The 16,866-nt window shown below is 43.7% G+C and overlaps 1 protein-coding gene across 2 annotated transcripts in view; it reads right to left on the bottom strand.

The window, feature by feature from the left end:
* CARM1 (coactivator associated arginine methyltransferase 1) overlaps positions 1–16,866 on the bottom strand; it is a 95,134-nt gene that overhangs the window by 19,498 nt on the left and 58,770 nt on the right. For both annotated transcript variants that reach the window (XM_070938334.1, XM_070938333.1), the window contains exons 9-12: positions 15,702–15,787; positions 14,025–14,114; positions 13,423–13,560; positions 9,235–9,324 (exon numbers count right to left, since the gene is read on the bottom strand). In XM_070938334.1, the coding sequence (XP_070794435.1) occupies positions 9,235–9,324; positions 13,423–13,560; positions 14,025–14,114; positions 15,702–15,787 (404 nt within the window). The remainder of the gene's footprint in view (positions 1–9,234; positions 9,325–13,422; positions 13,561–14,024; positions 14,115–15,701; positions 15,788–16,866) is intronic.

The raw sequence follows: 16,866 nt of genomic DNA on the forward strand, positions 1-16,866 counted from the left end.
AACATTATGAAGCAATGTACCCAGATGATATGGTCTGGTCCCTATCATCAGTCAATCTTCAGAGTGGTTGGTGGTGTTGCATGATGAAAATGCCTGACCTGGATGACCTTGACGTCTTCATGCAAGCCCTGCAAGAGTGGTTTGAAGACCGCATGGTGGCCCAGCACTGAAACCCATAGCCATACCCTGAAACAGGGGAAGCAACTGGTAAACAGAGTACATTCAAGATTTCTGCTGCCCAGCCAGTCACTTGGAAGACTGGTCTGCCATTTCCAAGAGGGACTGAACAAGGAACTGTAACAGAATTGCCTACTCTGGGGGAGGGTGGGTGAGTGGCGCGCAACCTGCGAGCATGGTACTATGTGGCCATTGAGGTTAAGATCGACCTGATGGGAGTTCTATGAACACTGGCTAGCAGAGAAGCAAGCTGTTCCTAGAGGGGGAAAAGGGCCTCCAGCCAGAGGAGGAAAACCCACCAGAACTTTGGCAGCTGCTTTTGCTGTAGAAAGGAGGGGCAACAAGCTTCCTAGTGTCTTGCGCCATGACCGATGACCGCTACCCCACTTCCGAGCCAACCGAAGAATTGTTGTTAGTTGCGAAATTGTGTCTGACCCATTACGACCCCATGGACAGCGTTCCTCCAGGCTTTCCTGTCCTCTACCATCCTCTCAGGGTTGAAATCTAAAAATTTTTGTTATCGGTTCTGTGGGCGTGGCTTAATTAGTGGGCGTGGCTTGTTGGTCAGGTGACTGGGTGGGCGTGGCTTGTTGGTCAGGTGGGCATGGCCAAGTCAAGTCACTTCTTTGCCCTTTTTTAACCTACAAAACACCAACACAACTGGCTCACCCACAATGTAAAAGCAGCTGTGCTAGACCCAAAAAGGCCCCTGCAACAAGCAGAACCTCACACAGCCACAAAAAGCCCAAAAAATCAACTTTCACACTTTACACACACACAACACAACACAACTGGCTCATCCACAATGTAAAAGCAACTGTGCTAGACCCAAAATGGCCCCTGCAACAAGCAGGAACCTCACAGCCACAAAAAGCCCAAAAAACCAACTTTCACACTTTACACACACAAAATTCCACATACAGCTGTAGTGAAACACTACAGAAACACAAAATCTCAGAAAGCTGCACAAGTATTATTTTATTTTATTTTGTTTTTATTTTTATATAAAAGCAGCTAAATTTAAAACTTTCTAAACTTTAAATGGCTAGAAAGAAAAAAGAACAACTAAAGAAAACCCCAATTAACTATTTTTTTAAAGCTCCCAAAGGGGAAAAAAACTTACCCAATTGGGACAAGGCAAGCAGGCAGGCAGGCAGATAGAGTTGCTCACCGATGAGCTTGATTGCAGGCAGGGAGATTCAGTTGCTTGCTGATGCAATGGATTGCAGGGATTACAGCAAGCGAAGCAAGGCAGCGTGCGAAGGTAAGCAAGCTAGAGGCTGGGGTGGGGGGAAGGGATTTTTGCTACTGGTTCTCCGAACTGCCCGATACCTACCATCGCTACCTACTTGCCTGAGCCAGTCCGAACCGGGAGCATTTCACCCCTGCATCCTTGGAGTCCATTTAAGGTCACACCTACTGGTTCAGTGACTCCATCCAGCCACCTCATTCTCTGTCGTCCCTTTCTTCTTTTGACCTCAGTCTTTCCCAGCATTAGGCTCTTCTCCAATGAGTCCTTCCTTCTCATTAAGTGGCCAAAGTATTTGAGTTTCATCTTCAGGACCTGGCCTTCTAAAAAGCAGTCAGGGTTGATCTCCTCTAGGACTAACCAGTTTGATCGCCTTGCAGTCCAAGGGACACACAGGAGTCTTCTCCAGCACCATAGTTCAAAGGCCTCAATTCTTTGGCGCTCATCCTTTCTTATGGTCCAACTTTCACAGCCATACATTGCAACTGGGAACACCATAGCCTTGACTATACGCACTTTTGTTGGCAGTGTGATGTCTCTGCTTTTTAGTAAGCTATCTAGATTTACCATAGCTTTCCTCCCCAGGAGCAAGCGTCTTTAATTTCTTGGCTGCAGTCCCTATCTGCGGTGATCTTGGAGCCCAGGAAAATAAAATGTGTCACTACCTCCATTTCTTCCCCATCTATTTGCCAGGAATTGAGAGGGCCGGATGCCATGATCTTAGTTTTCTTAATGTTGAGTTTCAAGCCAACATTTGCACTCTCCTTCTTCACCCGCATCAAGAGGTTCTTTAGTTCCTCTTCACTTTCTGCCATTAGAGTGGTATCATCTGCATATCTGAGGTTGTTGATATTTCTCCCAGCAATGTTAATTCCAACTTTTGATTCATCTAGCCCCACCTTTCTCATGATGTGCTCTGCATATAAGTTAAATAGGCAGGGCGACAGTATACAGCCTTGCTGGACTCCTTTCCCAATTTTGAACCAATCAGTGGTTCCGTGTCCAGTTCTCACTGTTGCTTCTTGACCCGCATATAGGTTTCTCAGGAGACAAATAAGATGGTCTGGTACTCCCATCTCTTTAAGAACTTGCCACAATTTGTTGTGATCCACACAATCAAAGGCTTTAGCATAGTCAATGAAACAGAAGTAGATGTTTTTCTGGAACTCCCTAGCTTTCTCCATGATCCAGCCTCTTCAAAATCCTGCCTGTACTTTTGGTAGTTCTCAATCCACATACTGCTGGAGCCTAGCTTCTGGGATTTTAAGCATAACTTTATTAGGATGTGAAATGAGTGCAATGGTGCGATAGTTTGAACATTCTTTGGCATTGCCTTTCTTTGGAATTGGAATGTAAACTGTTGAGTTTTCCAAATTTGCTGGCAAATTGAGTGTAGCACTTTTACTACATCATTTTGTTAAGATTTTGAATAGCTCAGCTGGAATACTGTCACCTCCACTAGCTTTGTTGTTGCTCAGATTTCCTAAGGCCCATTTGACTTCACATTCTAGGATGTCTGGCTTGAGGTCAGTGACCACCCCATCGTGGTTATCAGGGATGTTAAGCTCGTTCTTGTATAGTTCTTCTGTGTAATTTTGCCATCTCTTCTTAATCTCTTCTGCCTTTGTTAGGTCCCTGCCAGTTTGGTCCTTTATCATGCCCATCTTTGCATGAAACGTTCCCTTCACATCTTCAATTTTCTTTAAGAGATCTCTGGTCCTCCCTATTCTATCGTTTTCTTCTATTTCTTTGTTTAAGAAGGAATTCTTATCTCTTCTAGCTATTCTCTGGAATTCTGCATTCAGTTGGGTGTATCTTTTTCTTTCTCCCTTGCCTTTCGCTTCCCTTCTTTCCTCATCTATTTGCAAAGCTTCCTCAGACAGCCATTTTGCTTTCTTGCCTTTCTTTTTCTTTGGGATGGTTTTAGTTGCTATCTCTTGTACAATGTTGTGAACTTCCCTCCATAGATCTTTGGGCACTCTATCAGATCTAATTCCTTAAACCTATTTGTCACCTCTACTGTATATTCATCAGGGATATGATTTAGTTCATACCTAAGTGGCCTTGTGCTTTTCTCTACTTTCTTCAATTTAAGCCTAAATTTTGCAACGAGAAGCTCATGATCTGAGCCACAGTCAGCTCCTGGTCTTGTTTTTACTGACTGTATAGTTTCTCCATCTTTGGCTGCAGAGCACATAGTCAATCTGATTTCTGTGTTGACCGTCTGGTGATGTCCATGTGTAGAGTCGTCTCTTGGGTTGTTGGAAAAGAGTGTCTTTTATGACCATCGGATTCTCTTGACAAAATTCTATCAGCCTGTGACTGCTTCATTTTGTACTCCAAGGCCAAACTTGCCAATTATTCTGGTTATCTTTTGGCTTGCTACTTTAGCATTCCAATCCCCCATGATAAGGATATCATTTTTTGGTGTTAATTCTATAAGGTGCTGTAGGGCTTCATAGAACTGGTTAATTTCATCTTCTTCAGCATCAGTGGTTGGGGCATAGACCTGGACTACTGTGATATTGAATGGTTTGCCTTGGATTTGAACTGAGATCATTCTGTCATTTTGGGGATTGTATTCCAGAATTGCTTTTCCTATTCTTTTATTGACTATGAAGGCTACTCCATTTCTTCTGAGGGATTCTTGCCCGCAGTAGTATACCTGATGGTCATCTGAATTAAATTCACCCATTCCTGTCCATTTTAGTTCGCTGACTCCTAAGATGTCAATGTTCAGTCTTGTCATCTCTTGTTTGACCACGTCCAGCTTGCCTTGATTCATGGATCTTACATTCCAGGTTCCTATGGAGAATAGATCTTTACAGCATTGGACTTTTCTTTCACCACCAGATACATCAACAGCTGAGCATCCTTTCAGCTTTGGCCCAGTCGCTTCACTCTTTCTGGCGCTACTAGTACTAGCCTTCTGCTCTTCCCCAATAGCATATTGGACACCTTCCGACCTGAGGGGCAACAAGTCATAGAGTTCTCCCCTCCATCCAGCAAGGGAGAGGGAACTTTGATCCCTGCCAAGACGGGGCTAGTCTTCTATGAAAGCAATAGCGAAGAAAAAGACAACCCAATGTTAAGCGGCCCCATCATCCCTATGACTGCTAGGATGGAGATTTCAATCTCCTCAGAGTCAAAGGGGATCCTTATGGTCCTGTTGGACTCGATCCTGTTGGATCCCTGGTCATTCCCTAGTCATAGAAAAGCAAGGGATAAGGCTAAGGAAGCTAAAGAAGCGGGCGGGGTGCCAGCGACCTGCCTAACCAAGGCTATGAAACTGAAAACCACTGTAACAAACCACACAGACATTATTCAATTTATCATGGCTCCTGGAATAACAAAGCCATGGTTCTAGGCCTGGCATGGTGGAAAAAATGGAGCCCATCTGTTGACTGGGTATAGAAACAAATGGCGAATGTGAAGGAAAATATCCAATCCGCAAGAGTTAATGAAAGTGCAAAGAAACTGCCACATGTCTGTGATTAAGAAAGTGAAAGAAGAAACTGCCAATAAATTATAGGGAGGAGATAGCTTAGAACTGCTGATTCCTAAAGAGTATCACAATCTGGCTGAAATATGTCTGGCGAGAAGGCACCTGACATACTTCCACCCCACTGCTCCACAGACTGTGCAATTGAGGTTGTGCCTGGGACCAAGTTACCAAAGCCAAAGCTAGTCGATGACACTCAGGGAGATGGAGGAGCTCCGTACCTTCATAGACAAAAATTTAGCCAGGGGTGTCATTCAGCTGGGCAAGTTGAGGATGGCAGCCCCAGTGCTTTTTAAAGAAAAGAAAAATGGGTCCCTTAGGCTGTGCATCAACTATAGAGGGCTAAACTGTATAAATATGAAAAATAAGTACCCCTTCCCGTTGATGAAGGAGGTGTTGGGGCAGCCCGCAAAGGGAAGGCTCTTCACGAAGCTGGACTTGAGGGAGGCATATTATTGAGTGAGAATTAAGGAAGGGAAGGAATTGAAAATGAAGTTTAACTGATCCCTGGGCTGCTACCAGTTCCTGATGCTGTTTGGGCTACAGGGGCTCCCAGCAGTGTTCATGCAGCTGATAAATGACATTCTGCATGACCACTTGTATAAAGATGGCATAGAGATGGATCCTGGGAACGTCTGGGTGATATTACAGTGGAAGCCCCTGCAAATGAGCTTTCTTGGCTTTGCAAACTTCTATTGCCAATTCTTTTCTTTTAACAGATTAACAGAGTTGGAAGGGACCTTGTACTGTAGGTCATCTAGTCCAACCTCCCCCCCCCCGCCCAACAGGAGATCCCCCTAATATAAGTCTATACTTACACTTCAGCATGCCTTGCTGAAGTCTAAGTATATTAGGTCCACAGTATTTCACTGGTTTACTAATTTAGTCTCTATGTTGAAGAATGAAATATGTTTGGCATGATCTGTTTTTAACAAACCCATGCTAACTGCTAGTTATTATTTTACTTGTTTCTAGATGTTGGCAGATCTGTTTTTTTATTATCTTTTTCAGTATCTTTCCAGGTATTGATGTTAGGCTGATTGGTCTGTTGTTTCCTGGGGCTGTTTTTTTTTTTTTTCCTTTTTTGAAGATGGGAACCACATCAGCTCTTTTCCAGTCCTCTCGTACTTCCCGGTGCTCCAGGATTTTTGGAAGACATGGTATAGTTGACATCTGCCAGTTCCTTTAGAACTCTGGGATGTAATCCGTCAGGTCCTGGTGATTTGATTTGAATTCATCAATTCATCCCCACATTCGCTCAAATAACCCTACTGATCATGAATTTGTTGAAGATGAAAGGGGAAGCCAAGTCCAGACCCTGAACCGGTCACTCAAGTGCCAAGCTGCATTTGAGAAACTAAAGTATCTTTTCACTGCTGAACTGGTCCTAGAGCACACTGACCCAGACGAGCCCTTTGTGATTCAAGCAGATGCCAGTGATGTGGCCTTGAGGGTAGTGCTGCCCCAGAAGAATGCAAAAGGAGAGTTGCAGCTATGAACCTACATATCCCACAAGCTTTCAGGCACTGAGAGACGATGGGCTACCTGGGAAAAGGAAGCCTACAGTCAGATAGGCTCTCCTAAACTAGAGGCAATTTTTGGAAGGCAGTAAGATTCCTCTCGAGGTGTGGATGGACCATAAGAACCTAGAAACACTGAAGGCTCCCCGAAAGCTGTCTCCCAAGAACAATAGGGCCAATACTTCAGTCACTTCAACTTCACTCCGCTATCTACTGGAAGGGTGAAATTTCTTGGCAGACACCCTCACAAATGCCACAATACAACAGTGCTCAAGAGGAGGTTGTCAATTCCATCATTCCTTCCAAACAAGTAGCAGCACCAGCCCTCACGAGACAGCAAGAAGCATTGCCATCACCGCTGACCCAAAATCTAATGCAACCACTAATAGAAGCCTTGGCAGGGGATGAGTGGTTCCAACAATACAAAGGTGAGCTGTCCTTAAGGGACTGATTGGCATAGATGGGGAGCAAACTATACATCCCATCGAGCCAACAATCTTATTGCAGTATTGCAGTGAAGCCATGATGAGAAGGCAGAGGGGCATTTTGGATTTGTACAAACCTTTCATCTCATAAAGAGACAGTTTGGATGGTGCGGATGAAGAAAGACATAGAAGACTAGGTAGCCAGCTGTCCCGTTTGTGCTTCAGTGAAGACGCTGCCCAGTGAACAAGCCTCCTGGACTGTTACAGACTGTGCCCAGTCCTACGGCTCCCTCAAGGGACATATTTATGGACTTTACTGAGGAGCTGCTGGAGAATGCTGAGTCTACTATGATCTGGGTCATTACAAACTTATTCTCTAAGCAAACCCACTTTGTGGTTTGCCAGAGGATCCTCTCTGCTCAATCCCTAGCTAGATTCTTTGTGCAGCATATGTACTGACTGCATAGTGTTCCGAAATGCATGATCTCAGATTGGGGAGTGCAATTCACATCAAAGTTTTGGCATGAGTTACTGAGCTTGTTAGGGTCCTCCCAGGTTCTTAGCTCTGCCCAACATTCACAAACGAATGGTGCCTGTGAACTTACGAATGTAGTCTTGGAGCAGTATCTTCAATGATACATGAACTACCAGCAAGACAATTGAGATGAACATCTGCCTTTTGCTGAGGTGGCATAGAATAACGCTGTACATAGCAGCACTGGGTTTACCCCCTTTCATCGATGTGGAATTTTTGCCATCGATGTGGAATTTTTGCCTATGCCAGAACTCCCTCAAGAGACCCCTTTGTCAACTTCATTGGCTGAGTGGATAAGTACTTTGAAAACCATCTGGCTTGTGGTGCACAAAACGTTAGAAGCAGCATGGGAAGAGCAGAAGAGACAGGCTGACAAGAAGAGGCCACCTGAGGCGTTTAGAATAGGAAATGAGGTGTACCTGTCCATGAAGGTCTTGCAGTTGGGGTAGTCCTGCAAGAAGTTGGGGCCTAAGTACATAGGTCCTTTCCCTATCATCCAGGTTGTGAATCCAGTGATGGTGGAATTGAAATTGCCAAAAAACTTCAAGCACATTCACCCAGTGTTTTACTGTAGTTTGTTAAGGCCCTTCTATAGCTCACCGCTGAGGCCTCCCCCTCCCTATATGGGTAGAAGGAGAAAGATCAAGGAGATTCTTGACTCTCAATGCTACAAGGGGAAGTTGCAATATTTAGTCTTATGGAAGGGGTTTCCCTTGGAAGAGGCAGAATGGATGACGGCAACAAAAGTCCATGCCCCTAGACCACATGTGTCAAACTCGCCTCGTCACGTTACCATCATGTGACATTTCATGACGTGTTTCCTATTTGCGGAGCTGGGGTGGCCTGCGCATGATGCATCCAGCCCATGGGCTGCCAGTTTGACACCTCTGCTCTAGACTCATCCAGAGGTTCCATGCTAGGTACCTGGACCAACCCCGATAGGTTATAATAATATGTGTGTTTGTTTCCTGATAGGATTAGTCTTCTTTATGGAAGGTTGGCATGTCATGATTGACTCGCTATGCAGCCCTGCTTGCAACCAGATAACAGTTAACAGGAGGAGGGAGGGAAGGCATTGGAATGTAAGGGATGCCTGGGAAGGAAATTTGGAATTCAAGTGTACTGACTGGAAGCCTGAAACAGACTCAATCAACACCACAAGGTCACTGGCTAGGAATGTCCGAGGCAGATAGATCATTCCCAAAACAAAGTGAGTGCAAATGATTGGTGAAAAATGGACATTGGGAGGACTGGGGGGGAAAGGGAAAGTTTTCTTATACTGTTTGTGCGTGAAATAGCTTTTCTAGCTATTTTTCTAGCTAATAGCTTTTCATAGCAATGGCTTTTCTATTTCTGGAATTTTCAGTAAAGTTATACTGTTGGTAAAAAAAAAAAAAAAGTCCCAGGAGTTTCTTTTGCTGTCTTACCAAGTTGGATAGTTGACAGTATTAATGTAAACTGTATTTTATTAATCCCTCATAGCATATAAAACTGAACCGACTCATACATCTTAAAAGTCCAGTTTCCAAGGTTCTGAAGCATAAGTAAAACATTAGAATAATATGAATAGTCTTACCTTAAACCAGAGCTTTTAATTGCTTCTATGCCTTTTGGCCAAGAACAATATAAAAGATTTTTTAATTACAGATTTTAAATATATTTGTTGGATATATAGCTAAAATTTGTGTTTTGGTTCTTTCTGCTTGATAATATATTAGAATAGTCTCTTCTTTCAGACGCACCATTTTCAGACCACAGACCTATACTCTCTCACTCTCACTCACATACAGAGAGGCAAAGATACATATAAAAATTCAGTGTGATACCTGAAAAATGGATTTTTCAGGTCAAGAAGGTTGCTGGATTTAGAGCCTGTTTGATCCACTTGAGCAACAATACTTATGTCATAACTCTGTCTGAAAAAGAAGAGTAAGCGGTATGGTGAATAGTCATTTAGTTATCCTTTATGACAATTAGACCAGTTCAAGCTAATGGAGATCCTAATGTACTGAAAGGTAAGAGAAAGCAACTGTGAACTTGATTTAAAAACGAAATATAAGAGGCACTAGACCCAATTTCAGCCACTTCTCTTCTAAAGTATTACAGAAAAGACCAAACATTTTCTGCTACAATATTTAATCTAGAAAGTTCAATAATTGTAAATAAATAACTAATTTTATGTAGGCCTACCCTATTTTATTTCATGAATACACAAGTATAGCTTGCTGTTCTTCAAGAACTGTTCTCAAATGTACCATATTGAAAGATAATCAGTAACATTAGAGATAATGAAGGCAAGTTGACGATAAAATCCTAATTGCAAAATGTTTACTTGAAAAAATACCATGTTTCCCCGAAAATAAGACAGGGTCTTATTTTCTTTTGATCCCCCAAATAAGGGCTTGGTCTTATTATTGGGTTTTTTTTTTATTATTATTTTGAAAGTGCAGGAGGAGGCGAGCGTGGGACTGCATGACCCATCGCTGCTGTCGCCTCCCCTCCCTGTTCTTCACGCCGGCTGAGCAGCCCAACACATCCCACCCAACCCCAATGGCAACAGCTGCTTTCCTTCCCAGCTGTCTCTCTATCGAGAGGGGTGGCCGGTCGGGTGGGGGAGAAGCGAGGTGTGGCTCCCCTTGCTGTCTCTTCTTCCCACCCTTGCTGGGCATGGCAGGGCTCCTGCCCCTCGCTTAGCCACCTGCCCCCTTTAGGGATGCAATTTGGGGGTGGCAGGTAGGGCGGGTGAGAAGCGGGACGCACATCTTACCTTTCCTGCTCTGTCGCGTTCCTCGCCATTGTGTCCAGGGAAACATGCTGTAAAAGAAAACCTTCTCACGAGTTCAATCAAACTTCTCAAACTCGCAATAAGGTTTTCTTTTACAGCCTGTTTCCCTGGACACAACGATGAGGAAAGTGACGGAGCTTGAAAGGTAAGACGCATGTCTTACCTTACACGGCCCACCCCACCCCAATGGCAACAGCAGCCTGGATGCTTCCCTTCCCCACCATCTCTTTATTGAGAGGGGTGACAGGTGGGGTGGGGGAGAAGCAAGATGCGTGGAGCGAGATGTGGCTCCCCTTGCCATGTCTTCTTTCCCCTCCCTCGCTGGGCATGGCAGGGCTCCTGCCCCTTGCTTAGCCACCCGCCCCCTTTAGGGATGCAATTTGGGGGTGGCAGGTGGGGTGGGCAAGAAGCGGGACGCAGGGTTAGGGTTTGGGGAGACGGTGACAAAAATGATGGAGCTTGAAAGGTAAGACCTGCATCCCACTTCTCGCCTACCCCACCTGCCATGCCTTGGCTAAGCAAGGGGCAGGAGTCCTGCCATGCCCGTGAGGGGGGGAGAAGAGACGGTAAGGGGAGCCACGAGTCGCTCCATGCATTTTACTTCTCCCCTGCCCCACCTGCCACCCCTCCAGCCTCGCCTCCTCAACTCATTTTGGTTGCGCAGCAAGCAACCAGAGGAAATGGCGGGACCAGCTGCGCATGCGTGTAAGTAGTTGGTGGGGGGGCTTATTTTGCGGGGGTGGCTTATATTATTGCATGTGCTGGAAAGCCTGATTGGGTTTCTTATCCGAACGTGTCTTATTTTCGGGGAAACCCTGGTAGTTTTTATGTTCAATTGTATTTTGTAACTGATTTTGGAATCTTTGAAGTAACAATCAACTCACAGCACCTAACAAACATATTTCAAATAATTTCTGCTATATTCAAGTTCATTATTGAACCAATTAGAGCAGGGGTGTCAAACACAATTTTATTGAGGGCCTCTTCAGCATTATGGTTGCCCTCAAAGGACCAGTTGCATGTAAGACTATGGTGACTCACAGCAGCCAGGTGGACGTGGCTGGGTAGGTGTGGCTGGGTGATCGCTGCTGGGTCACCACAACTAGGTGGGCATGGCTGGATAGGTATGGCTGGCTCGATGCCGCTCACTGGGCGTGGCTGACTCGGGATGGCTGGGTCAGGATGGAACAAGTTACACTGGCTAACTCGACGTGGGGATAACTTGGTGCCCCACAAGCTCACCTCCCCAATGTGCTAGCAGACAAGCATGTGCATGCACATGCACAGCATTCCAAGTTCTGGGACTTTTATTCATAGACGAAGGAGAGGGCCTTCTCCCCAAGCCTAGGCACGATTGGTAGCTTGCTAGCTCAGATGTGGATAAAAGTCTCCAAGCTTGGAATGGTATGTGTGCATGCATGCGCATGTTGTGGTCAGCCAGCAACCTGCGAAGCTGGCAGCAGAGTCAGACAGTGAGGAGGCTGGGGAGGAACATGGGCCAGTCCTGGAGTCTGGGGAAGGCCCAGACGAGGGCTCTGCATCAGAGGCAGAGATGGGGCCAGGGTCATCTGGGAATTATGCACGGACTCTGGAGCCTCCAGAATCAGACATCAGAGAGGCAGAGGAACAGGAGGTGTCTGTTCCTAGTGTGTGCATGTGCAGAGATGCCAGAAGGCAAGAACAATTAAAACAAAAGGGATGACTCGGGAGTAAGGCCTGAAGATGATTGGCCCCTCCCATAAGGTTTAAAAGAGGAGCAAAGGGACATGGGCCCTTTGCAGGAAAGAAACGTTGTTAATTCTGTTCCCAGTCAGCATCTCTGTTTGATTCTGGACTCTGTGTGGCTTTGCCAAGTAGGTCTTTGGCAGCATGTCAAGGGAGATAAAGGTTGGTGATTATCCTGAAGGACTTCTCCTGACTTTTTACAACTAATTAGGACTCAGCTGTTGCAATAAAAGAGGTTTTTGGGACTATTCATGTTTTTAATGACTCGGGAAGCCAAGATCACAACAGTGCATAGCACGCCAAAGGAGATGTTCCTCTCCCAATCCCAGACATCGCTGGTGTTCCCCTGTCTGGTGCCCCCTCCCACCAAAGCAGGAGGCAGAGGACACTGCTGCATGTGAAAGTGCAAAGGAGAAAGTTTCAGGTAACAGTTTCCTCTGAATCCAACTTCTGCCTTGACAGATCTCTGGAGAGGAGGAGGGAGTGGCAGGGGAGCAGCACTCCCAGGTCCTGCCCGAGGGAGGCTGGCCCTTCTTGGAAGGAAATCCTCATTTCCAATCATGCGTGGTAAGGATGCTGGCTTGTTGAAGCAACCTCCCCCGTGCAGCTGCACTGCCACCCTCTTCTCCAGAGATCTTTCAAGGCAGATGTTGGGACTTGGATGAAACTGCTTCCTGCAAACTTTCTCCTCCGTGCTTCCACATGCAGAAGCGTTGTCCTCCACCTCCTGCTTTGCCGGGCGGGGCACTGGACAGGGAAATGCCAACCATATCTGGGATTGGGAGAACGTCTCCTTTGGCGTGCTGTGCGCATGCACGCACTTGCATACACCATTCCAAGCTTGGAGACTTTTATCCACATCTGAGCTAGCAAACTGCCAATCATGCCTGGGCTTGGGGAGAAGGCCCTCTCCTTCCCCTGTACATAAAAATCCCCAAACTTGGAATGTGGTGTGTGTGTATGCGCGCGCATGCTTGGCTGCCAGCAGTTTGGGGAGACGAGGAGCTTGTGGGGCACTGAGTTGTCCCCACGTTGAGTTAGCCAGTGCAACTTATTTTGTACCAAATCAGCCGTGCCCAGTGAGCGGCATCGAGCAGGCCACTTCGAGCCAGCCACACCCATCTAGTCGCAGCGACCTGGCTGCAGCCACCCAGCCATGCCTACTGAGCCACGCCCACCTGGTCTTTATGAGTTGTCCCATTACCGTGGCCGGCCGCCCACTGTGGTTACAGCTGCCGCATAGCTCCACACATTAGAGAGGCTCCCACTGCCTGTTTTCTGCTAGTGCTGCTGCCATTGACAAGGCACCCAAAGAAGCGAGGAGGTAACTACTCAATCACCTTCTCCTACTAGTCTGCTTGTGGGCCAGATCTAAACACATTATGGGCTGGATCTGGTCTGTGGGCCTTGAATTTGACATATCTGCATTAGACCCATAGCAAACTTTGACAAGTTACTTTGAGGAAACTTGGCCATTTTCTCAATATGATTCCTCACATCTTACCTCTTGTTGGCAATGAGGAGGCATGTCCCTGAGAGGGTGTCACCAGCCTTAGCAAAAAGGGGAGACTGAAACAGACACCGAACTTGATACCAGTGGGTAAGAGGTTCTGTGGGAGCAGTTGAAAGCCAAACAGTCATTCTAATAGAAGGATAGAGACAAAAGTCAAGAGTAGAAAGTTCATGAATCCGTAGTCCATCTTTGAAATATTTACTGTAGTTTTAAAAACATATTCAGCTGCACAATTGGTTTGTGCAAGCCAATTTAACATACATTAGAAATTAATATGTAACTCATTAGGTGCATAGATTTAGGGTCAAATAACACAACTTTAGAATTAACTACCCTCTTTAATCAGTCTTGAGATAAATAATATAGGATTAGGAAACTCTTCATTTCCAAATAAGAACAATAAGAAAGAAAATGAGAAATGCACATTTTCTTTCTTTTCTTTATTTTTCACATATTTAGCCACAAGACACAAATCAAAAAATAATTGCCATTTATAGTTGCTATTGTATTGTTCAAGTTAATGTTGTACAAGATTGTAATAACAATTAAGTTAACACTTGATGGTAGGAAAGCACATCTTTATCCTCACTTACACTGAACCAATGAAGGCTACATCAAACCAAAAAGCCAACCCATGGATTAATCCTGAATGTAGCATGTGGAATTTGAATGGAATTTCTATCCTGGAAAATAAAAGTCACAGTGAGTCGCATGAAGCTAACTTCTTGTAGACATATTGTTCTATATATGTGGACAACATATAGTGCACATTACATATTTGGAATATAATAACCCCTTTCACACAGTATATAAGGCACAATTACTCAAGTCAAACATTATAGTCTGGAGCAATGCTGAGAATTGTATTCAGAAGTTTCCCAACACAGAAGAATTCTCACTGCACACTTCAGAAACTCAGAATGGCTTATGTATTGACATTTTGACAAAGAGGGTAACAATTTTCCTTGAAGTATTATTTGATTAAAGAAGTGTTTCTCATTCTTCGCAACCTTAAGATGTGTTGACATCAATTCCAGTATTTCCCTGATAGTCACACATCTTAAAGTTGCCAAGGTTGAGAAAATCTGGATTAAAGAAATGTAATCTTTCTTTTAAAAAAGACTGGTTTTTAATTCCTATTTCAATTTAAATTTACACATTCACTTTTCAAGATAAAAAGATCCTCAAACAAATATTATGTACAATAATTCTAAGTTAAATGTTTATCTATGCTGATAGCTCAGAATTATCAACTAGGTTCCAACTTTGACCCCAAAAGAAACCTATCTGAATTGAGAACAGGCATTAGCTAAATAATATGGGTCCTATTTAGGGGATGGACTATTTTTAGACTTTCTAAGAAATGACAAAAATCAGCAGACAAGCATTGAAAGTGACCCCACCAGCACCTAATCCACAGTTTGTGGGGGCAATAAGCTGACTTTGTATAAATATACAAAAGTATGAAGGCTATTGCTTAACGTACTGTAAGCCGCCCTGAATCTCCGGAGAAGGGCGGCATGTTTAATCATTGTTGTGTCTTGTGTTTTTAAATTGGCTGTACACCGCTCTGAGTCCTTCGGGAGAAGGGCGGTATAGAAATAATAATAATAATAATAATAATAATAATAATAATAATAATAATAATAATAATAATAATAATAATAATAATAATAATAATATAAATCAAATTAAAAAAAATTCAAATAATCCAGCATGATGATTTTTCCAGTACTCAAAACCTATTCCCCCAAGATACTGAGCAAATAAGTCTTGGCTTCCCATAAGCAAAGTATGTTTCATATAGACACCTTCAGGGCAAAATATACACCCCCAGTGTAAGAAAAAGAGGCTAACCAGAAGCATGATCTATCTTGGGTCAGTTCTGGATCACCATGGAAAATGTTTCAGGGAAAGATTCTATCAACTCCATAGTAATGAATGAAAATTCACAAAAGAGGAGGTTTAGACTATTCTTCATGGCAGTTTCCCAAACTATAAGCCTATGATGGCTCATCTGTATAGATTCCGAATGGGAATGCATGGAAGGAGTTATATCACCAAATGAGGTCAAAAGGTAGCTGCAAAAGTTTGCCAATGTGCTATAGAAAATTATTGACCATAATTATGATGGTTGATATTTTGGCATCTAATTACAAACAAGTCTTACTAATGTTAAAACAAACATAACATTTCTAAAGGAAATATAAGTTCTCCAACATGAAATCACAGTGGGATCAGAGTCCTGAATTTTTTGGAGAAAAGATTACCTGTGCAAATCTGCTTCTTTGGCATCTAAGAAGTTTACGGTGTATTTAACAGATTTGGCCATTAGAATCCTAATATCAAAGGTATCCTAGGAACAAAAAAATTAATTAATGATTAGTTCTGGTTAGGGTAGGATGACTAAAACCTTGGCTCCCAATTAAAAGGAAGGATGATAATATATTGTCTTATAGACCAGAAAATATCTGGGGGGAAAATAAATCTTTCAGCTGATTTTTCCTCCAGCTCATCTGTAGTTCACCAAATGAAGAAAGCTAGACTATATTATAGGAATGTGAACTTTCCACAAGACTGAAAGCTGTCTGTCAGTACACACATATAGTACATGTCTGCAACTCCTTAAACCAAGCACACATTTTTCTGATATTGTGCTGGCAGCTGCACAACCCTGGGAAAAATATAGCTATTTCAGATCTAATGCATTGAATAGTTCTATTATGCTACACTTTCCTTCTTGGTTTTCAGGCACACTGAAGCAGAAGCAGAGGTATAGTAGATAGTGGGCAATGGAATAAACTACTCTGTGATTTAAGCCCCTCCCTCTATTCTAACATTTTAGCCAGTCAATATTTTGGTCACAATTAATTCCAAAAATCTTTAAATGAAGGAAAACCATCCATCCATGAATTAACACAAAGGTTAACCTAATGGAACTACAAGCACAGTGTTTGCATTCAGAATTCTCATTCCAAGTAGTCTTCTTTTCAAGAAAAGAAACAAGGAGGTGTTAACTGTGTCACAACTGACATACTGCTGCTGCTTCACTTTGTATGTTGCCAGCCTGACATAGCAACGGTGGGAGGAATTGGAATGTGGGTGATTTGGGAGGGATTGGGTTTGAAGCAGAGTCGGCCCTGATGTGAGGAGTACCAATCAAGAACAAGGTCAACAAAAGGAATGCAGCAATGGGAAAAGCTCAAACATAGGGTCTGTTTCCAAAACAACCTGAGAACTTTCAATTGGACAGTGACTGATTACTGAGGGATTGGCCAGAGAAAAAGGAAAGTTAATTACAGCATTATTACGCCTAGCCAACAGATTCTGCCTGCTCTATTCTATAACTGCTTTATTATCAGTTCAGCATACCCTTGGAAAAAGAGCTTTAATTAGTTTAAATGAGATGTATGACACATTGAATCTGTGAACATT

Source organism: Pituophis catenifer, unplaced genomic scaffold, assembly GCF_029215685.1.
Source record: "Pituophis catenifer annectens isolate HBS135680 unplaced genomic scaffold, rPitCat1.0.hap2 SCAF_2, whole genome shotgun sequence".
Taxonomy (NCBI): domain Eukaryota; kingdom Metazoa; phylum Chordata; class Lepidosauria; order Squamata; family Colubridae; genus Pituophis; species Pituophis catenifer.